The sequence below is a fragment of the Carassius carassius genome, chromosome 43, assembly GCF_963082965.1.
Source record: "Carassius carassius chromosome 43, fCarCar2.1, whole genome shotgun sequence".
NCBI classification, from domain to species: Eukaryota; Metazoa; Chordata; class Actinopteri; order Cypriniformes; family Cyprinidae; genus Carassius; species Carassius carassius.
Genome location: NC_081797.1, coordinates 8,564,835 through 8,587,718, shown reverse-complemented (window position 1 = coordinate 8,587,718; position 22,884 = coordinate 8,564,835). Strand labels below are relative to the sequence as shown.

General features: G+C 36.1%; 1 protein-coding gene across 8 annotated transcripts in view; it reads left to right on the top strand.

The window, feature by feature from the left end:
* The window catches only part of ndrg4 (NDRG family member 4), a 52,028-nt gene that overhangs the window by 5,086 nt on the left and 24,058 nt on the right, over window positions 1-22,884 (top strand). For 2 of the 8 annotated variants that reach the window (XM_059536592.1, XM_059536590.1), the window contains 17 exons: window positions 2,135-2,225; window positions 3,117-3,251; window positions 5,501-5,539; window positions 11,177-11,282; window positions 13,993-14,113; window positions 14,927-14,989; window positions 15,076-15,136; window positions 15,227-15,370; window positions 15,635-15,738; window positions 15,945-16,001; window positions 16,088-16,139; window positions 17,545-17,592; window positions 17,696-17,731; window positions 17,951-18,002; window positions 18,241-18,279; window positions 19,412-19,774; window positions 21,213-22,055. In XM_059536592.1, coding sequence (XP_059392575.1) covers window positions 2,148-2,225; window positions 3,117-3,251; window positions 5,501-5,539; window positions 11,177-11,282; window positions 13,993-14,113; window positions 14,927-14,989; window positions 15,076-15,136; window positions 15,227-15,370; window positions 15,635-15,738; window positions 15,945-16,001; window positions 16,088-16,139; window positions 17,545-17,592; window positions 17,696-17,731; window positions 17,951-18,002; window positions 18,241-18,279; window positions 19,412-19,566 — 1,290 coding nt within the window. In that variant the 5' untranslated portion in view covers window positions 2,135-2,147 and the 3' untranslated portion in view covers window positions 19,567-19,774; window positions 21,213-22,055. Of the gene's footprint in view, window positions 1-2,134; window positions 2,226-3,116; window positions 3,252-5,500; window positions 5,540-8,128; window positions 8,292-11,176; window positions 11,283-13,992; window positions 14,114-14,926; window positions 14,990-15,075; window positions 15,137-15,226; window positions 15,371-15,634; window positions 15,739-15,944; window positions 16,002-16,087; window positions 16,140-17,544; window positions 17,593-17,695; window positions 17,732-17,950; window positions 18,003-18,240; window positions 18,280-19,411; window positions 19,775-21,212; window positions 22,056-22,884 lie in introns of those variants that run through there. The other 6 variants (XM_059536596.1, XM_059536594.1, XM_059536591.1 and 3 more) reach the window with 5 other exon arrangements.

Sequence of the window (22,884 nt, the reverse complement as noted above, 5' to 3'; positions counted from 1 at the left end):
GGGAGTGAGAAAGAGAGGCCAATTGAGAGTATTGTGGTCATGTCTAGACCTCGTTATAATCACCTCATGGGAGTAGTTATGCAACCAAAATAATCATTCCCAGCAGGGCTCTGAATCATTCTATCCATTCACATCTGAGGGTTTGATTTGCACTGCCCATGATTCCAGATTCATGCAGCTCTTGGCACTGATAGGAAATAAGAGTGGAATGACTTTTAGGTTGACTTGAAGTGTTCTGGATTAAACCGCTGTTATTGTGCGACTCTTGCAAGAGAATTATATATCAAAGTATTCTGTCATTTCTTGAGTAAAAGTTGCAACAATCTGCACTAATATTTGATGAAGTTCTTTTTATTTTTCATTCATGTTCTTGTTTGCTCATTTTCACAGCACTTGTAAGGCAGAAAAAAGTTAGATGTTTAGAAACGCTACTAAAACATGCTAACGAATGTTGCTTTGCCCAAATGATTATACTAGCAATATTAAAGTTTCCATTAAAGTTGTAAATAACGGCATGCTTCATAATCTACATACGTATGTGTTTGCAGAACTATTAGAGTACAATAAAGATAGCAGTAGGCTGTGGAGGTGTCTGTTACCTTAGCATCTTGTTATGGAAATATCAGTTGACACTGACAGAGCTCCCATGAGCCGACTACCTTCAGCTGCACAGCTGGAGTTTAATAAGAACCTAATGGAAAAGTACATTGTCTCAACCATCATCAGTTACCTTCGGACAACCTGAGAGCTAATGTCACAATTGGCCATGTGTTCCTGGAGACTGACAAGTCTGTGCCTTTTTGTGTCATTGTGAGAACCTAACCACCAAACAACATTAAAGCCATGTTCACAATACCACCTCATTTTAAGTCCACGAAATGCCATAAGCACATGATTAGCATGCCTGCTGAAAAATGCAGTTAAAACCACCTTTTGAAGGTAGCTTGTTTTACTTAGGGTGTTCCTCAATCCACTTTCTAGTTCTGTAATTAGTACACTTCTCAGGTAGACAGCCATTTCTTATGGTGTTTGCACACCAAAAGCAAATTTAATTATTCATGTGAGTAGATTACATACAAAGTCAGTGCAATTAAGGGTTATGTGTTTGCCACAAATGCGCGATATATGCCTCAATCGCATCTGCACAAGTTGAAAAATTCAGGGAGTAATCTAGTGAGATAACTTGATGTGAATATTTGCTTCGCTGTTGGTGTGCACACACACCATAAGACATTCCAGTGTACTGAAACATTAATTCATGAATTAAAGCATACTCAGTGTATGAATACGTTGTCTTCTTCAGTCCTTCAAGCCATCAGACCAGTGATGTTGCTGATATGTTAAATGCATGATGTCATAATCACGTTGCATGTAATTGAGTCATTAGTATCCTAATGTTTATTGGATCAAGGTCCTTGCTAGTGCCGGAAATCGTGTTTATGATATACTGATTCTTTCCATAGAGAACTAGAGAGTGGAAAGGGAAGCAACCATGGTTAGCTGGTATCAACCTAGCAGCTTAGCTACTGTATGTTCCAAAACACAGCTTGACCAGCTTTACCATCTTAAAGACCCCTGGGAAATTGTTTAACAAGCGCAGCTGTTACATATTTCCTATTGAAACGGGAAGTTTGGGCAGGGCATTTTGAAGAGGTTACGTTTCAGCCATTAACCTATGCACTTGTTTATTTGCTGCAGGTGGTATAAGGGGGAGGGACATTTGGATTTTAGAGAGCATCTGATTGGACAAAAATCTGTAGTGCAGGATGAGTCATCAACATTTGTGATGTGTTTTCGGTTAGAGAATTTCTGTCCATTTGAAATGCGTTTATCTGATTAAAGTTAATTTAGTCAGCTTTTTTGAATACTCTATAATATAGATGATCTCAAAGCTAACAGACATGGAATAAAAGCCACAAAACTACAATTTAGATATCATGAGGAACTACAATTTTGATATCATTGGGTCTTTAAGCTGGTGCGATCCGATTTTTCCAGCAGGGACTGTATACAAGATTTGAGTGGTGTAGGTAATATTTCATTATTGGAGCAACAGGCAGATTTGATTAGATTTTGGTTTGCTGTCGAATAGCCTTGTTAATCTCAGGTGTGTGTGTTGCCATGGTGATTGCAGGTTGCTCTCCAGGATGGCTGGCATGAAGGATCAGCAGTTCACTGAAGAGAAACCGCTACTGCCAGAATCCAGGGGGCAGGAAACAGAGATGGTGAGTATATGTGTGTGTGTGTGTGTGTGTGAGTGTGTGTGTGTATAGCTAAATATAGAAGACCAGTTAAAAATGGCCCCCTGTTTTTAGGCAAGAGAACAAAAAATTGGATGTGTGTGTGCATGATAAAGGATTTATCTATGCTCACCAAATACCACATTTCATCTTAATCCACACATCTGTGTTAAGCTAATGTGAAATGAAAAGCATGAAATGTTTTAATGCTAGTAAAAATAAATGTCTTTAAAATTTTAACATTTAGGACACTGGACAACAAGGGGTGAACTACTTTCTTGCTTTTCTTTAGAAGTGTATATTCCTCAGAGCACAATTAATAATAGACATTTGCGTGATGCTACTACATCTGAAATCCACTGATTAATGATGCAATTTACTGTAATTTCTAACCCTTATCTGAATTTTAAATTTTGTATTATTTTGAATTGTAAAAATTGTGATTTTCCAGGCCAGGAATTTTATAAATTCTTGGCAAAAACATAACAATAAAGTAATATATGTTCACATTAGTTGTCATCAACTAGAAATTTTGTATTTTCTCAGCATAAAAAAATCTAGAATTGAATATTTTTCCATTAATTTTCAGATCTAAACATTTTGTCAAAGTGTAATCTATGAAAAGATTGTAAAAGTGCACATTAACTAATTGCAAATGATTGGAAGTCATGGCAGTTCATTCATTCAGCTTATTGTGTGGATATTGTGTCTGCTGCTAATATTCCCCACATATCACAAAGTACCATTTATGCATATCATAATTTTTTCTTCAGCTTCTCACCTCCGCCACCAAAGCATTGTCCTCCGGTCCTATTGAGGGCACTGTCTGCTGTAGTTTGCTGTAACTAGTGTTTGTGTCTGTGTGTAACGTGGCAGGCCAAAGGACAGTGTGTGCACGCGCTGCCCTGTGCTACACCTCCCCCCCCCACGGCTCGTCCCCCAAAACGCTGGCATGCCATCGCTCAACACTGGCTCGGCCTGACGCGCCGTCGGACCAGCGGGTACTTCCCGGTAGGCTGATTACTGCACAGAGCACGTCCATGTTTCCAACTAAAATATACTAATTTCTCTCAAGTCCTTTGTTACTTGAGGTGCAGCTCTGTTTGAAAAGACCAAACAAGACCTGATATTTCCTCTTTCTCTACTAAAAAACTCATTCACCGTTTCACATGCTGTCTTATTTGGGGAAAATTACAGATTTTAAATTGTGACGTGTGCAACATAGAAATGTTCTGTTTGGCACAATGTTTATATTCAGACACACTGCTAATTAGCATTAGCACAGTTTTAAACAATGATCAGTGGATTACCTGTGTCATTTTATTATTAATATTTTTATTTTTATTTTAGTTTATCGTTTTTTATTATTATTCTCTTAAGCTAACTGCTTTAGACATGATAATAGTGTATAAAAAAAACCATCAACAACATCTGCTTCTTCGTTCATCTTCGGAACACAAATTAAAATATTTCTGATGAAATCCGAGAGCTTTCTAACCTTGCATAGACAACAACACAACTGACACGTTCAAGGCCCAGAAAAGTTTTAAGGACATCGTTAAAATAGTCCATGTGACATCAGTGGTTCAACCTCAATTTTATGAAGCTATAAGAATACTTTTTGTAGAAAACTAAAATAATGACTTTATTCAACAATTTCTTCTCTTCCATGTCAGTATTTGATGCACATTCACGAGACTACCAAGATGCATGTTATTTTTGTTTTCTTTGCACACAAAATGTATTCTCATAGCTTCATAAAATTACGATTGAACCACTGATGTCACATGGACTTGACCATAGTAGTTGTGTTGCAGTCAAGGGGAGAGTCAGAAAGCTCTCGGATTTCTTCAAAAATATCTAAATTTGTGATCCAAAGATGAATGAAAGTCTCATGGGTTAATTAATGGCAGAATTTGTGTACTGTAGATATGCTAGAGTCTGACTATGGATGCAAAATGGCATTGCTTAAGATGAAACACAAATCAGCTTTATGCACAATGTAAACAAAGCTTTAAGTTTCAATTCCTCAAGAAGAAAACAGCACACTGTTATTTACCCATAAGGCTGCCCCCTTTTGCACTCTCGAAGTACTGCATTAGAGTTTCAATCCTGAAAAGGAGTGACACCTGCTGGTCCGACATTAAAACTGCTTCTGCTTCTCTGCTGCCAACAGCTCAAACTGCATGCACTAACCTATTTATTAAGGTTTTTTCCTGCTTCTGCCAATCTGCACAAGAATCACATTGTAAGTGATACTTGCTTTTCCAAAATGGATGCTTTGTTTTTATCTTATGTAGAGTGTGCTAACTCATGTGTCCTTGGCTTTTCAGAAGAATGAGATGGATTTTAATGCTATTCTTCTGGTGACTGTATTGTGATACAGTTGTTTGGCAAGGAGATTTTGTCCTGTTCTCAAGCTGTTCTTTTACAACTGTGTTTTGTACTCATTTCACCTTTTTTTCCATAGCACATTGTGTTCTTAACAGTGTCTTTACTCATTAATATTGGTATTGGACCAGCTCAGGCCATCAAAATGCTAACCATTGTACTTTAATGTATAATGGAGTTAAACAGGCTTCATATCAGCACTGAAGCAAGCTCAGCTTGCACATTTTGTCTTTCCACAAATAGCTGCTGATCTGAAGCCAGCTAAGCCACCCACATACTAACCAATAATGCCTATGAAACAACAAGAAGGGGTGTAAAGTACTTGAGTAATTATACTTTATTATTGTATGCAGTATTATTTTAGGGTATGTTTACTTTACTCAGTGTAAAATAAATATCTGCAGCTCTTCTTATTTAAATTTTTAAAGAAGAAAATTACTTTAATACTCCTTAAAAAGTATATCACTGGTCATCATGATGTAAATCTAGATTCCACTTTACAATTTCCTCTCGAAATCCAATCAAGTTCAAATTTAATTAAAATATTTGATTCTAAATTGAACAAATAAATTTGAGAAACATTTCGGTTTCACTCTAAATGTTTTTGACTGGAAACTGTGATATCGGAGTAAAATGTTGATATCTGTAATTTAATTTAAGTATAATTTCTCAGTACATTTTACACCCTAGACAAAAACTAAATGTTCTCGAAACAACAGCTCAAGTAAATGTTTCCATCACAGAAAGTCTTTCCTCGCTGGCGGGACCTTGCAGAGTGTTGCTCCAGTTGCTGCCTATTTTATTTGTTATAGCATATTAAAACGAATGTGTTTTGGCTTTGATGAACCTGAACTTTTGTGTCCCTGCAGGAAAACTGTGAGACCTTTGTGGCAGAAGGAGACTGGAAGGTATTGTGACTTTTTCTTTTTGCATTTTTGATATTGACTCAAGATTTCTATGAAAACAGCCAGTCCTTGAAATAATTTTAAGCCACCATTTAAAATGGTGTGGCTAACACATAGCCTCATGATTCCCTTTTTCCATTTGATGATTAAAGACGTATTGTTTGGAATGTGCTAACAATTACAGTTAATGAGAGAGCGTGAGAGAGAATGAAAAACATGGACGTGCTGCTATGACCGTAGTTCCAATCAATATCCTATTCAGAGCGCTTAGAGCAACCTGTAGTACCAGCCTGTTGGTAGTTTAACTGTCAACAACATGACATCCAACATTTCAATAATTCATCAATTATATTCAATTTCTTTCAGCTTTTATTGTGCTCTAGGAGTTCAAATTGAATTTACAGAGATCAAATTGTAATTGAAGTCAAACTACTGAGATAAAAGTTGAGGTATAAAAACTTTATCACCTCAGTTTTGTCGCTGTCTCGTGGTTTGCATCATCTCTTCACACCTCTGACAGAAATAGGACTAAATCACAGAGAGAAGAATTTGAATAAAACAGTGAGAAATCCAAACAGCGGAGAGGGTTGGAGTCAGATGATAGGATTTGTAAGCTGCACGATCATCAAGTGAGAGATTTTAATTGTGATGGAGAACACATAATTAAATAGGTGTTAGCTAGCGCAATACGGTTACCTAATGCCAAGGAAGAAAAATGAACAATATAATATATCAATATAATATTCCAGACAACCATATATATATATATATATATATATATATATATATATATATATATATATATATATATATATTATAAATCAGATTTGCCAATATATATATATATATATATATGGTTGTCTGGAATATTATATTGAACAAGGGGACTGTATTGGCAAATCTGATTTATAATGTCACATTTATACATATATATATTGCAGTAATATCATTGTTAAAAATTAGCTGCATGTTAAAAAGTGAATTGTTTTACATTATTAATAAAAGTTAAGATTTTGGTTAAATACAATAATATATAATAATATTTTAGAATGAGAATTCAACCTCAAAAGATTAAAGATTACATTTTTGTGACACATTTACACAACCTACAGTGCATTCAAGGTATATTCTATCAGTTTTGTACTGTTTATTCATATTGGGATGGGCAGTAACCATTTCATAACAATAAGGCACTCAAGGCTTAAAAAAAGACATAAAAATTTTGTTAAATGATGATTTCTACATTTACTTTGTTCGTGCCCTAAAATGCCTGTTACATTACATTAAGCACTTAACCTGTTAACATGTACAGTACAGGGCAAAAGTTTGGACACACCTTCTCATTCAAAGAGTTTTCTTTATTTTCATGACTATGAAAATTGTAGAGTCTCACTGAAAGCATCAAGGACTATTTGACCAAGAAGGAGAGTGATGGGGTGCTGCGCCAGATGACCTGGCCTCCACAGTCACCGGACCTGAACCCAATCGAGATGGTTTAGGGGTGAGCTGGACCGCAGACAGAAGGCAAAACGGCCAACAAGTGCTAAGCATCTCTCGGGGAACTCCTTCAAGACTGTTGGAAGACCATTTCAGGTGACTACCTCTTGAAGCTCATCAAGAGAATGCCAAGAGTGTGCAAAGCAGTAATCAAAGCAAAAGGTGGCTACTTTGAATAACCTAGAATATGACATATTTTCAGTTGTTTCACCCTTTTTTGTTATGTATATAATTCCATATATAATTCCACATGTGTTAATTTCGTAGTTTTGATGCCTTCAGTGTGAATCTACAATTTTCATAGTCATGAAAATAAAGAAAACTCTTTGAATGAGAAGGTGTGTCCAAACTTTTGGTCTGTTCTGTATGTGCAAATGTGTATGGTTTGAGGTGGAGGGTGGAGTCCATCCTTTTATGACAATGACAATGCAACTGTATTTACACAGTGCATGAGATCTGCAATCGAGAGAGGGAGATAGAAGTTGTTCGTTTAAGCGAGACGACAAAAGTCAAGTCAGCCACAAATTGAGATTAATCTTCCATGTCCAAAGAGAAAACTCAAAAGATGCATTTGAGTCAGCATGCTCCTCTTAGGCAGAAGGAGTAGTTTATTATAGAATACAGCACACGTAAATACATCCTTGTCGCAAAAGTGGGCCATGTACCTCATGTGTACATGTCTCAGCGCTCTATCACGTGTTCATGTCGGAGTGCACATACACAGACACTGTCACATACACAACTCATGCAAGAGCCTTGCCATGAAATTATCACTGACTTCGAATGGTAAATAAGCATATGCAGAAGCATTTAAACATGGAGTAAATTGTAAACAATGACACAAACACTCTATTCATAGAAAACCAAGCTGCTAAATTGCAATACAATTATAGAATATCTATATAAAAGGCATGCAGAAGATTAAGATTGCAAATATGGGACAAATGCAGATAGAACACAACAGATTTAGAGTGACACAAAGCCCAGCCAATAACAGGCAGCCATTTTTGTGGACAGCCAATGAGAGGACAGGGGTGGGGTATGAAATTGTGCCGGGGGAGGGGAGGCAGCACTGTAAAACTACCCTGACCAGAACGATGAGAGACAAAGAGACGCCGTAGCAACCGCAGCATCTCTCTGGTTGCCTGCATCCGAGTCCGATTTCCCGGAGAGGACCTTGTCTTCTTCCTGCTCAAATATACACCTTTAAGCAAGCGTACACAATCTGTAAGCAGCCATGCCGGAGTGCTGGGATGGGGTGAGTGAGATATCTGTGTAAATATAGTGTGTGAGAGACAATGCTTTTGTGATAATAATTTGTACGCTATATAATCATTGTTGTTTGGCTGGTTAAATAAATTGCTTCTGATTTGCATTGTGGTCAGAAATGACAAGACTGAACTTATAATTGTGAAACAATGCCATTGCACATTTACAGTTTATGTTCCTGATAGCTAATTATTGTAATCGCTAATATCAAATTATTTGTATTTATAATAACGTATTATTCAACTAAAAAAATAACTAAATCAGCATCCTCTGTAAATGTAAAAAAAGTGTCATAATATTTAATAGAATAATAATAATAATAAAATAGTTTTTTTTTTTTCTACAAAATTAACTAGCTTGACCTACTGATCTGGTAATTGTGGAATAATTACATTTTAAATTTTCTTGATGTTGATTGTTATCATTTCATGATAATCTATGATTATTTTAATTAACCATGGCTAATCATTGTACTAAAACAACTAAAAACTTATATATAAAATGATCAGTAAAAAATTAAAATATATTTTGACCAAAAGACCAACCACAACAACAAAAAGATACAAAGCAATAAATGTTCCATCTTACAAAAGTGTGTTTAGAATTGTGTTGCCGAGTCATGTGTCGGGTGGCCATTTGCACTGACACACTAACACACTGACACGTGTGCTACGTGCACTCTGATGTACCTCTGCAGGAACCTGGACAGTGTTCAGAAATGTGTGTTTGCGCATGCGGTGCTGATGATAAATCTTATGTCTGCAATCTAATCATAAAAATCCTCATACAAGGTCAGTTGTGTGACCTTGAGAATGAAAAATGAGCAGCGACAAGAGATTTTCTTTAGAGACGATGAACAGCTTTACTATTTCCTGCCCCATATTTGCATAATATTTTTGAATCTAGGTCAAATTTCCTGTTTATCCTGTCAGTGTTTGTTGCATATTATCTCTCTAGAAAACATGCTCAACATTTTGCAGCACAGTGACAGCTGTCACAAGATTTGATCTCGATCTAAACACAGAGGGACACAAACAGCTGTCCTAAACTCACAGACAAACATGCAAAGGCCGTTGCATCCACTCTGACCTTCCATGGTTTTTCCAGAATCAAAAACACCAAGTGACAGGGGGTTAAACCCCACGGGAGATTTATTTCCTGTCTCTCTGTGGCTCTGCGTTAAGCTCAGAAGTGGGCTGCCTGTGAGGTGTCTGCTAGGATTTGTGCATAACACTGGAAAGCTAGAGATGCTGAAATAATCCTCAGGACAAGAAAAAACAACATGCACACATACATCCATCGCTCCTCAGCTCAGAATAAACTAAATGTGGGTCAGTTCAGATTAAAATGCCTTTGAAAGAGGCAATTAAAAGTGTGTTACATGACCATGTGCAGTGAATCAGGGATCAGAGATGCTTAATGAGATATTAATTAGTCTGGTTTTTAACTCTTGCCATGCTTGATTAAATAGATTTCTTTTCTTTACCCATTGAAAGTAGTTGATTGTTGTAAGTCAGAATCTGCTAAGGAGTAATTAAATGTAACAAATGATGTAAAAAAAGTATTATCTTTTATTTTAAAATTAAACAATTTTGTCCAACTTTAATAATTATTTTAAAGGGATAGTTCACCCAAAAATAAAAATTACCCCATGATTTATTCACACTCAAGCTAATCTAGGTGTATATGACTTACTTCTTTCAGATGAATACAATTGGAGTTATATTTAAAAATGTCATGGCTCTTTCAAGCTTTATAATGGCAGTCAATGGCTGTTTTTAGATTTATAAGTCCAATAAAGTGCATCCATCCATCATAAAAAGTGCTCCACATGGTTAATAAATGCCTTCTGAAGAGAAGCAATGCATGCCACTCTCTTGTAAATGATTGTATGCTAGTTAGCAGAAACTAGAAGTAACGGTCTATAAAGATTTAAATTTGAATATTTTTATTACATATATGCATTGCTTCTCTTCAGAAGGCCTTTATTAATTGTGTGGAGCATTTTTTTATGCAATTAATTGGACTTCAAAATTTCAACAGCCATTCACTGCTATTATAATTCTTGGAAGAACCAGAATTTTTTTTTAACTTAAACTGTATTTGTCTGAAAGAAGTAAGTCACACACCCAGGATGGCTTGAGGGTGAGTAAATCACGGGATAATTTTCATTTTTGTGTGTACTATCCCTTTAATATTTTAAAGAACTGAGAAGATATGATGGGAAGATCATATCTTCTCAGATGGGAAGATGTCTACGTCCTTCAAAACCAAAAAAATGAAAACATAAAAATCTGTAAATATCAGTGGGTGAGGAACAAATTATTCTAACGTACGTTATGTATAAGGTACGTTACAGCCTCTGACAGACAACATGTTGAAGCCGCTCACTACACCATTTTCTCCTTTTCGGAAAGTGATGATGTAGTCAAAACATCTGGTAGTGGGGTTTTTCCAGGTAATGCGTTTACTCACTGGACCTCGACTTCTCATAAATATTCATGTGTTGCGTTTTTTGACAGACAAAATGTTACATTCAGCTGTCACAAATGCATTTACTTTTGAAAAATTTTCTTTATTTATTTATCTTTTTTTTTTTTTCCAGGAAAGGAGAGGTTTTGTTTGGCTCAGAGTTGTTTTTATTGTCTCTTAAAACCAGAACCTTTTATCTAAACATATAAATAGATACTGTTAAAAAAATTACTTTTCTAACTGTTATTACTAAGGAGCAGATTTTGACTCAACTACAGTTTAGATGTTATATACAATCCATGCCTCTCAAGAGATCCTTTTCAGGTCATTGGTTATTAGGACAGGACCGGCTTGGACCTTCTCAGACTGTTTGCTGAAATTGTTGTTTTTCTGTTGTTGTAGGAACATGACATTGAAACCCCTTATGGGATGTTGCATGTGGTGATCCGCGGGGCTCCCAAGGGAAACAAGCCAGCTATCCTGACCTACCATGATGTTGGGCTCAACCGTAAGTAAATAGAGTTTGTGTGTGTGTGTGTGTGTGTGTGTACACCTGTGTACCAAGGTAAACTACACCCACATTTCTCTCAAATACCCCAAGCAACATGTACTGCACGATTTCTGTGTTGGTAGACCATCTGTCTCCAAGCATTGACCTGGAGTTAATGTCCCCATCTTCACAAACAAGAAGAGATAGTTCTGTTAGTGTGTGTACTTCTGCATATGTGCGTGTTCAAAGAGCAGCCCCCTGGAAGTGATGTGTGTGGGCTGTGATCAGAGCTGTACTTTGGATGCCAGCTGACTGCAGTTTTTCAGTTCTGTTAACAGATTGCATGCAGTGTGAGATGAAGCTGATCTCAGGTGGCAAGTGATCTCAGCACCACGTACAGTATGTGATGGAACAAAAACTGAGGCAGTTTTTGCCCCCCCGAAAGTACACCAAAAAATACTAATTATTAAAAAAGACAAACCCAATTATGGCTTGGAGATTAGTACTACAAACTAGCTTTATCTACTTAGTTTTTATAGTTATATTTTTTATTTATATCATATATATTTGTATTTATGTTATATTGATTTATAATATTTACAAACATGGCTCTCTTGGAGATTAGTGCATACTACATACTAGCTTGAACCTGAGCTTATAGATTTAGTATTTTATGGTTACATTTACATCAATATATGAATAAATTGATCATTTATATTTGAACATGAGTTTAAGCTTATCTATTTATTTTTTTATTAAATGTGATTATATAAATGACATATTACATAAATTATATATATATATATATATATATATATATATATATATATATATATATAGAATTGATACACACACACACACACACACACACACATAGGGCAATATATATATATATGTAATACAATGTATTTATTAAAATATGATGTATTTATATCAATTTATAATAGGCTAGTTGAATTAGTAAGTTATATATAGTTATATATCAATTTATGATGTATACAATTTTTATATATGTAAATAAATATATTAAAGGTTAAATCAAATAAAAAAATATATAAATATAATAAATTATATATATATATATATATATATATATATATATATATATATATATATATATATATATATATAAACACTGTTAATAATTAATATTATACAATTAGTACATATAAGAATTTTAGTCATTTGTAAATTATAACTAGTTTTTACTTGTAGCTATATTAAAGAAGAATTAATTTCTAATCAAGAAAATCATTTGTAGAACAAAGGTCGGCCAAGTTGCTATTGACCTTGATATTAAATTCCAGTCTGTCAATGTGATTTAATTAAATGACTCGTAACCTTGGCCGAGATCTCTTCACATCACTCACAGCATGGCTTTCCTTTCCTTTCCTTTCCTTTCCTTTCCTTTCCTTTCCTTTCCTTTCCTTTCCTTTCCTTTCCTTTCCTTTCCTTTCCTTTCCTTTCCTTCCCTTCCCTTCCCTTCCCTTCCCTTCCCTTCCCTTCCCTTCCCTTCCCTTCCCTTCCCTTCCCTTCCCTTCCCTTCCCTTCCCTTCCCTTCCCTTCCCTTCCCTTCCCTTCCCTTCCCTTCCCTTCCCTTCCCTTCCCTTCCCTTCCCTTCCCTTCTTCTATTTTGCTTCCTCTTTCCTTCTAATCTCCTCCTTCCTCTATCTATCCATTCCACATTATCTAGCCCTGAAGTGTGTTATTGTCTGCTGGTTCTTATTCCTATGCAGTGCGCGTACATGAGAAATATGTAGGTCACAAAAACATACCCATCATGCAGTGATGGGGAGGGGAGCGGGGAAGGTCAGCACTGCGGCATAGAGTAGCTCTGACTCCGCTGCGAATACATGTATTAGTATGCATAACCATCCTCCATCACAAAACATGAGTCAGTGAGCGAGAGCGAGAGAGAGAGAGAGAGAGAGAGAGAGAGAGCAAGAGGGTGACACAGACCACCAAAAGCAGACAATGGCTTATATAAAAAATGCAAAGTGAGCAATACAGCTGGGAGGCAATGGGAAAAAATTGGGTCACTTACTATAGGGTAGGGAAGTTTGGATATTATTCATGCCATAATGCAGCACCTTTAAATCGGCAAGTCTTTTTTGGTTCAAGACCATGAGAAAGGTCATTTTTAATTTATTTTATTTTATTTTATTTATTTTATCTTCTGCAGCACACAAGTTATATGGACGACTTCCAAAATGTCTACTTTTGTACTCCATGGAATAGGTAACAGCATATGGGTTTGGAACGACATAAGGATGAGTCAGTGTTTTTGGGTGATGTTTTCCTTTAAATAGCTTGAAGACCTGCCAAAACACCATTTGATGATGATTTGGGAGATGGTATGAATTCTTAGTGCCGCTTGAGCAATTAGCTAGAACACTGAACTTGTTTTGTTTCTTTATTTCATGATTCAATGATTCTGGCATGAGAGACGAGCGGACAGAGAACGCAATTTACTGAACTGCCCCAAATTTGAAGTTTTCTTTTATAGTCAGTAATGTTATAAAATGTATGATGTTACCAAATGAGATCCAATATAATCTAGGATAACAATGTATTATACAGTATGTGGTTGTTTAAGAAGTACCATGTAAATACCACAAACACTGTATAAAACTTGAGATTCATTCTGTACCATCTGATACAGTTTTACCAAGGTAATAATGTAATACGATTGTGTTTCTACAATGTCTTGCTGTCTTTCTCTGAGCAGACAAGCTGTGCTTCAACACCTTCTTCCACAATGAAGACATGCAGGAGATCACTAAGCATTTTGTGGTGTGCCACGTAGACGCCCCAGGCCAGCACATTGGTGCCCCCCAGATGCCACAAGGGTACGATGAACACACACATGAATATATACACCAGTATTTGCCATTTTACAGGATATGTAAGGAATAGGCTATACTCTTCTGAAAAAAAAGGTTAATGTATTATATGGTCTCTGGTAATTTGTTGCCTTCTATTGGTGGCATGTTAAACTAATGGAATATAGCCCAAAAACAATTGTTAAGAGTTTATGTTTTTTAATTTTTGTAATTGTCTGGGCCTATATGTAGTCAAAACCATTAGAACTTCTTCTTTTTTTATAGCGGGGTAGACTTTGTAAGTTACAGTCAGTCATCAAACAATAATAGGCCTATAGCAACAATTGTAAGACTATTATGCAGTACTGCACTTATAACAAAGCTATTTACCAAATAAATACTGCACTTATAACAAAGCTATTTACCAAATAAATTATAACATGGACATGAAATATTGATTTGAGTAGAAATTGCGTTAAAATCTTACCTTAAAATCTAACAAAAGTGTCGGCCTAGCAACAAGACGAGCACCCCTTCAATACAGTGTAATTAATAATCCTCTGAGGTGATTTTCACTACCGTGGATTACTGAAACACAAGATGGCGCCAGCTGCGTTTGGATGAAACACAATGGCGTGAGTCTGATGAGTATCACCGGTTTCGGTTACGGATGAGTGGACTATGTTAACATTTATGTGTATTAAAAGATGGAGAATTTTTTAAGCGTTGAATGCCCCGAATGACTAATTAGAATCAAGTATTTCAGAAAGCCATAAGAACTCGAGATATCATTTAAGCCTATAATACTTTTTTTTATTTTTTATATCATATTATTCCTAGGTATCAGTATCCCACCATGGATCAGCTAGCTGGGATGCTTCCTAGTGTGGTGCAACACTTCGGGTGAGTGTGGTTGGATTGTACTGTAAATTATGGGCTGTGATGATAATCTAATCTAATGATAATAATCCATTCCTTTAAATTCCTAGCTTCAAGAGCATTGTTGGTATTGGAGTGGGGGCCGGTGCCTACATCCTAGCCAAATTTGCGGTTAGTAAATCTAAACCTTTTACTGTATGCTAGTCAAGATTTTTTTTTCATTTACATTCAGTGCAATTCAGTTGTGCTCTCTACTTGCAGCTGATTTTCCCTGATCTTGTCGAGGGTCTGGTTCTACTCAACATTGACCCCAATGGGAAAGGATGGATCGACTGGGCCGCCACAAAATTGTCAGGACTCACCAGTACTTTACCAGACACTGTCCTGGCCCACCTCTTCAGCCAGGTACAATATCAATCTACATTCCTTATGTTTCACTGTAGATAAAGTATACAGTCACCTTTAAAAATGCATTTCAAGGCTTTAAATTGATTTCAATATATGCATTAATTTCAAGGACATTTAATGTAAAAAAAAAAAAAAAAAATAGTTATTTAGCTACTTTTCAAATTTTTAAATAATAAATGCATATCAAAGATTTAATTTCCAAAATGTTCAGTTGAATTTCAAGCTAAATATTTAGATAACATAACATTCATTTTATTACAGGAAGAGCTTATGAGCAACACAGAAGTGGTCCAGACTTACCGCCAACAGATCAACAACACCATCAACCAATTCAACCTGCAGCTCTTCTGGAATATGTACAACAGGTAACCGCCCATTACCTCTTTTATATAAAAAAACATTGTAGGAAATGCATGAGTAGAATAAAAAAAAAAAAAAAAAAAAAAAAAAAATATATATAAATATATATATATATATATATATATATATATATATATATATATATATATATATATATATATATATATATATAATATTAATAATAACTAAATAATTTTCTTTTTTTCCACAGCCGCAGGGATTTGGAAATGAACCGCAGTGGCTCTGTGCTAAATGCTAAGACCCTGAGGTAAGAATTAAGTTAATTAGAATATGATTCGTCTCATTTACATATGCCTAAATGATAAGACATAATTCTGAAATCTCTTTTTGCAGGTGCCCAGTCATGCTGGTTGTTGGTGACAATGCTCCAGCTGAGGAAGGCGTGGTGAGTCTTTGTTCCACTTTTGTGCCTGATATTTAATCTCACATTTTTGTCTCTCAAGTTTTGTTCCTCCTTCCAAACTTTTCTCTCCTATGAGTCTTTACATAAACTCGTGTTTCTATGTAATATTTCCCAAACTTGGATGTATATTGTCATTCAGAGACAAGTCAATCCGCTCAGCATTTCTTCCGGTTGTCTCATGGGAGCAGATGGCACTTGATCTCCCAGGCTTTGCCAGCTTGTGTGTGTTGGATATTTTTAACTCCACACTTTGGTCCTTTAATCTAACATATGAAAGCTGGGTCAATGCCCCATCACATCTAATCAGACACACAGGGTGAGAGATGAGGAAAAGAGGGACACGATGAAGGAGGGGAAGAAATGGATAAGAGCGAGAGGTACAACCAAAGGAGGATGAGAGAAGAAACGGATTTGAGTAATTCAGGCCAAGTGGAGAAAGATGAAAAGGTGGCAGCAGAAGAAACAAAAGAAAGATGAGGAAGAGATTAGGATGAAATAAAAAACAGAGGAAAAAATGATGCATGGAAAATGAAGTGATTTAGAGCAGGAGGAGAGATTAGAAAAGCAAATACACCACTGGTGATGTATGGTTTATTAGGATCATACAATATTTGGCCGACATACAACTATTTGAATAACAGGAATCTGAGGATGCAAGAAAATCACTTTTGAAGTTTTCCAAATTAATTCTTAGCAATGGATATTACTAATCAAAAATTACGTTTTTCTATATTTACGGTAGGACATTTACAAAATATCTTCATGGAACATGATCTTTACTTAATAACCTAGTGATTTTTGGCATAAAGAAAAATCAATAATTTTGACCCATACAATGTTTATATACATATATAATACATATAGTAAAGGATTTCGATTTTTGTATTTGACTTTTAGATTTAGCATTTAAATAAAATATTACTTAATACAGTATTGGTTGGGGGGAAATATACATAAGGAAAGATGTGTTCCCACCATCACTATCACATCCATTGACTGATGTAGACACTTGTGGTGAGAGTTTTCATTGTGTCTGCGGTGGTCCAAACAAGAACCCACAGGCGAATGCGTCTACGCAGCTGTCTTTCTTTAGCACTGGAATATGACTCATCTCTGCAGTAACGCAGAACTGGGTCAGACCTCACACACACACACACACACACACACCACACACACACACACACACACACACACACACACACACACACACACACACACACACACACACACACACACACACATCCATCTTTCTGCCCACCATTCAAATACCTTCTGTAGAACTTCAATTTCTCCGTCTTCTCTTGTACTGCTCTGTAAATGTCCCAATAAATATCTGTTTACAAACATTTATAAAATACAGTATGAATGTTTTCTACTCCTACTGTAGGTTGAGTGCAACTCTAAACTGGATCCAACCAACACCACATTCCTAAAGGCAAGCGAACAGACATGCTGTTAAAATAGAGGCCAAATTTAAACCATTTTAGCACGTACAATTTCAGAAATAATTTCTCAAAAACATATTTGATTTATTTCAGATGGCTGATTCCGGTGGAATGCCTCAGATTACACAGGTGAGACCGCTTGACGTGTCTGAACTCAGATCAGTCTCTGATAGTATTACAGTGGCGACTGAACACAATAGCAGAATTGTTCATTGTATAGATGTAAATAAAATGTCCTTACAATCTTTTTTGAATTTTTTTTTATTTATGAATGTATTATCATTCATTTAAAGCTTGTCAAACACTAGTTTAACAATTAAACTATGTTAAATGTTTTGAATCCTACAGCCTGGAAAACTCACCGAGGCTTTCAAGTACTTCCTGCAGGGAATGGGTTACAGTAAGTTAACAATGTTAATAATGTTTCTGGGTAAATCAGAACCCCAAATCAGTTAAATTGATGATTCTCTCTCAGCCAAATGTAAACCAATCCTGTATGTTCAGTGTGTCCTTTCTCCCTTGTGTGTCTATTTCCCATGATGAGAGAGTTGTGAGTGTATGCAAGCAAATAAGTGTGTGTGGAAGTGTTGTATTTGGTATAATCTGTACCCTATGTGTATTTTCCTGCCCCTTCTCAGTTGCTTATATGAAGGATCGGAGAATGAGTGGGGGGCCAGGTACTTCCTGCTTCCTGTTCACGCCTGCCCTCTTCTTCATTTAGATGACACATTTAGTCTTCTAATCCCTTGTTTGGCATTTCTGTATTTATTCTTCCCAGACTGATATTTCCATTCATTCATCATTTACTTTACTGATCAGTGATTTTTCCTCTGAAGGAAAAATGTGCTTTGAATGCGCTCTCATGCTCTCTGCATGGCAGTTGTTCGAAACTGTACCATTGAAAACAAAATCATAGATGAAATCATGGCATGATATGCAATTTCTTTTTTCTTTTTAGCTTAAAATTATATAAAAAAGTTGTGAAACGTGCTGCTTAATGCATTCAGAAACCTCCCCTCTAAGAGAGCACTTGTAGGCTGGAAGATCTTTTATATTTGAATTCTTGTTTTTTAAAAGAAATATGTATTTATTTTATTTATTTACATATTTATAATATTGGTATATTTTCATACAGTCTTTTCTTGTTTCAAAAAACTAAGTATCATTGGAACAAGTGTTTATTCGATTACAGTATTTTTGCCTACAAATATCTAAACATCCATTAAACAATTGAAAAAATAGTGTAGAAACATTATTTGAGAGTTTTTAATCAGAAATTGCAAGTAAGTTTCACAGTTTACTAACAATGAAGAAATGGCAAGTAACACACTGAATTAAATCCTTAAAAAATACAAACTAAAATGAGAAGTAGAAAGTGTGAAATAGTATTTTTTTCTAAAACATTTATTTTATTTGCACCTTGGAATTAAATTGTTTCATCAGTGTGTATTTGTGTGTGCACATAGTTTTCTTGGTTTTAGTGCAGAATCTCACAAAATCTTATTTCTACACAATTTTACTTAAATTATTTGTTTTTGTTTTGCTTAAGAATGTATAGATATACAAGAAAAATACTTATTGAGAAAACAAGGGTATATATATATATATATATAGATTCTGGTTGGCTCTTTAAGTTGGATTTGAGTCAGTATTCGCGGTGGAATGTTATCAGCTTGAGGCTGAAATCATTTTTTAACAAAAAGTTCAAGCATGTCAGCCCTGCCTCCTCTACAACACATCATGCAAATTTCCTTGTGGATATGAAATGACTATTCATCCCTATCTCTATCTCTCCTCTGTTTTTCTCAGTGCCTTCGGCCAGTATGACCCGTCTTGTTCGCTCGCGAACGGCCTCTCTGACCAGCGGCGGCTCTGTGGATGGTTCTCGTAACCGCGCATGCACGCACTCAGACAGCACTGAGGGCGTCGGGCAGGTCAGCCACACCATGGAAGTGTCCTGCTGAACCCTCTTTCACTGTCTCACACGCACACATTTAGAGAGACGTGGCATGGAAGGAGGGCGTGAGAAGAATGGAGGTCTCAAATTGCTTTCTTTCTCAGCCATTTTCTATGTCATTTTCTCTCAGTTTTTTAGTGTTAGCCATCTTAAAGGAATAGTCAACTCAAAAATGAAAAAAAAATGCCATAATTTACTCACCCGGATGCAGTAGTGTAGCCAGAAAAGAGACTCTGGGTGTGCATTTGAAAATCTGGGTGTGCCACATTTATTGTCAGATTACTGTGCAAAATTATGGGATAGTATTTTTGTCGCACTGCTTCCGTCCAATCATACTCCTAGTGGTAATTTGCAGGTTGTGTCAAAATGTAGTTGGTTTAGAATAGATAAATAACTCTTTTGACTCGTGTATGATAATTTTCTTCCAAATACGATCATTTTGAACTTCTGGTACGATACTTGGACATTTCCAATCTGGCAACACTGTCTGTTGATGTTGGGACAGGGGAGGAAGAAACATCCTCATCAGGTGTAACTTTAGGCCTTGTGTCCAGCTGTCCATCAAGCCGAGGTTTTTTGCTAAAAAAAAAAAAAATTAAGAAGGGAGCTCTGCGAAATATTGCTAGCTAGTAATGTGCAATCAAAAATGATCTGTTTATATCATAGACAGTAAGGGTTTATATGCGCGGCAAAGATCTCTGGGTAGCTGCTGGGGTCACAGTCAGCTGCTGTTTGCTGATAGGTTGGCAGTCCGAATTTCGGCAGATATATTACATTTTATCATTTTGAGCATTATTGCACCATATATTGGATTCTTATTTCTGTGCCCCTGAGAGTATGATTTAGAATGTTCAGTGGCGTCACAGAACTGCCAGATTCAAACTGCTTTCGCGTGTTGGCTGGCGCTGAGCCAGAGACGGACGCGTTCAGCGCTCAATTAATATGCAGTGTTTCAACCGCATAATGTTTATTTTAGGTTTCATACATTTAAATATACATAATCACTAGTAAAACAATACATTGGTAGTTTGTAAAATACACACTGATGTCTATGGAAGCAGCAAAAACTATCTATTCAAATGTAATTTGCAGACGTGTTTTATTCATATATCAGACACACATAGCAGAACAATAAAGTTTACTCTATTCTCCCAGTTCAACAGCCACTAATTTCATGTATTTCGGGAGAAACTGGGGAATTCAAGTGCTGTACGTTAAATCCGGCTGACAGGACTCTGAACTGCAGCGCTCATCTCGTTATAGATCAAGATAGTTTATAAAGGTTTTTAAACGAAGAATCGGAATTTCAGATAGTTGACATGGTAAGCAAGTTTGTGAATATATTTTAATAAAAAATAAACGAAATAAAACGAATAGCGATACATCTGTTATTGTGGCTGTGGTGTGTCACGTGACAATCATGACGCGTCGCCATGGAAACAAGGGGTCAGTTAAAATATTTGTAACTTACACGTGAAAGGGTAGATTTAAAAAATATATATTTTCTAAGTAAACAACAATAGCCCAAGTTTAGTAAACATTTTTTTGTTCAGACTATAAAAAATAATTCCGCATCTATTTTTAGGTGTGCCAGATGCCACTGTGGGTGGCACAGGCACACCCGTGGCTACGCCACTGCCCGGTTGTCTTTAGAAACCCATATGACTTAATTTCTTCTGTAGAACACAAAATGAGATGAATAAAGTCCAAGCAGCTATTTCCCATATAATGAAAGTGAATGGTGACCACAACTGAATTTCAGTCGATAACTACATTTTTTGTGTGTGTGTTTGTGTGTGAATTAGCTTTAGAAGACCTGAAATGTCATGCACAGGTCATGTATACCACTTTTATTATACCTGAGCATGACGCCACTTGGTCCCCATCCACTTCCATGTTATGGAAAAGAGCTGCTTGGACATTCTGCTGAACATCTTTTGTGCTCTACAGAAGAAATAAAGCCATACAGGTTTAGAAGAACTTTAGTATGAGGTTTTCTTTTCGAGCTGAATTATTCCTTTAACCTGTAAAATGCTGTCCTTTTTTTCCCTTCAAAACAATGTTTAGTTTCCCCCCAACTTTGTAACGCGGTTACTTAACACTCTATGTGTCAGTATTCTGCACCCTTTGCTTGCTGCCTCTGGCCTTCAGCTCCTCCTAAGACAAAACTACAAATCCCATCAACCCCTGCTCTCACTCATTCCTGTCCTATGACAGTCTTTGAGGTGAAACTGATTGATTGGGTCGCAGGAAGAATGGGTTGGTCTTGAGGAACAGCAAAAAGCAAAATAAAAGAAAGAAGAAAGGAGGGTTCTTAAACCAGAGTGATTTATAAGTTTCATTTGTAGCTCTCCCTCTCAATTTTGAGCGAAAGCAAAGTGATTGTATAGGCGAAGAGGGCAAAAATCTCTTAACCAGTAAACAGTGGCTTTCAGCTAATCATCTCAGCTCATTCAGTCATTCGGAGTGTATGTATCATGAAAAATGCTTTAAACTGTTTTTCTCCATTAAAGTTGGATCAGAAGTATGACTTGACTTGCCTTAGAAGGTATTTTTTTTCATGTTATAATGCTTTATTTAACCATTCCTTTAACATTACGCACACTAATACAATCAAGTGCTCTTTCAAATCAAGTCTCATTTAATTAAATACGACATACCTAGTACCCTTTTACCCACTCTCCGTCATATGAAAGCGGCTTTGCCTGGGATCGGTTCTGTACGGTCTCCTTTTTATAGACAATCAGCTTCTGACACAAACCAAACCGGAACCGTCAACTGAGGCAGAGCCTGTGTGATAGAGTTTGTAGGTCGTTAGCGGTACAGAATTAAGGCTTTATGCTTCCTTTACAGCACCCAGCCCCGCTACAAGAATATACCAAAGCTACTGATACAAATGCACACACAAATGCACACATACACATTTCGCAATGAGGGCTGAGTTCTGCAAGGTAACAGAGCTTTTGGGTACATGTACATATACATACACACATATATATATACACAAGAACAGGCACACACACAATTCATGTACTAACATTTACATTTAGTCATTTTGCAGATGCTTTGATCCAAAGCGACTTACAATTGGGGGATACATAAAGCACGTTACTTGCATGCAACTTGCATATAACCGACACTGAAAGATTCATATGCATTAGAATTGATCCATATTGAGTGCATGCTTATTTCATAATTTACTATAGATCTGTAGATTAAAATTTACTTAATTTTTGTGACCCTTGTCACATTTCCAAATTTTCATCATAGTTTGATACATTTTTAAAGTGGTAAATGGACACTAAAAAATATTTGTTTGCGTTCC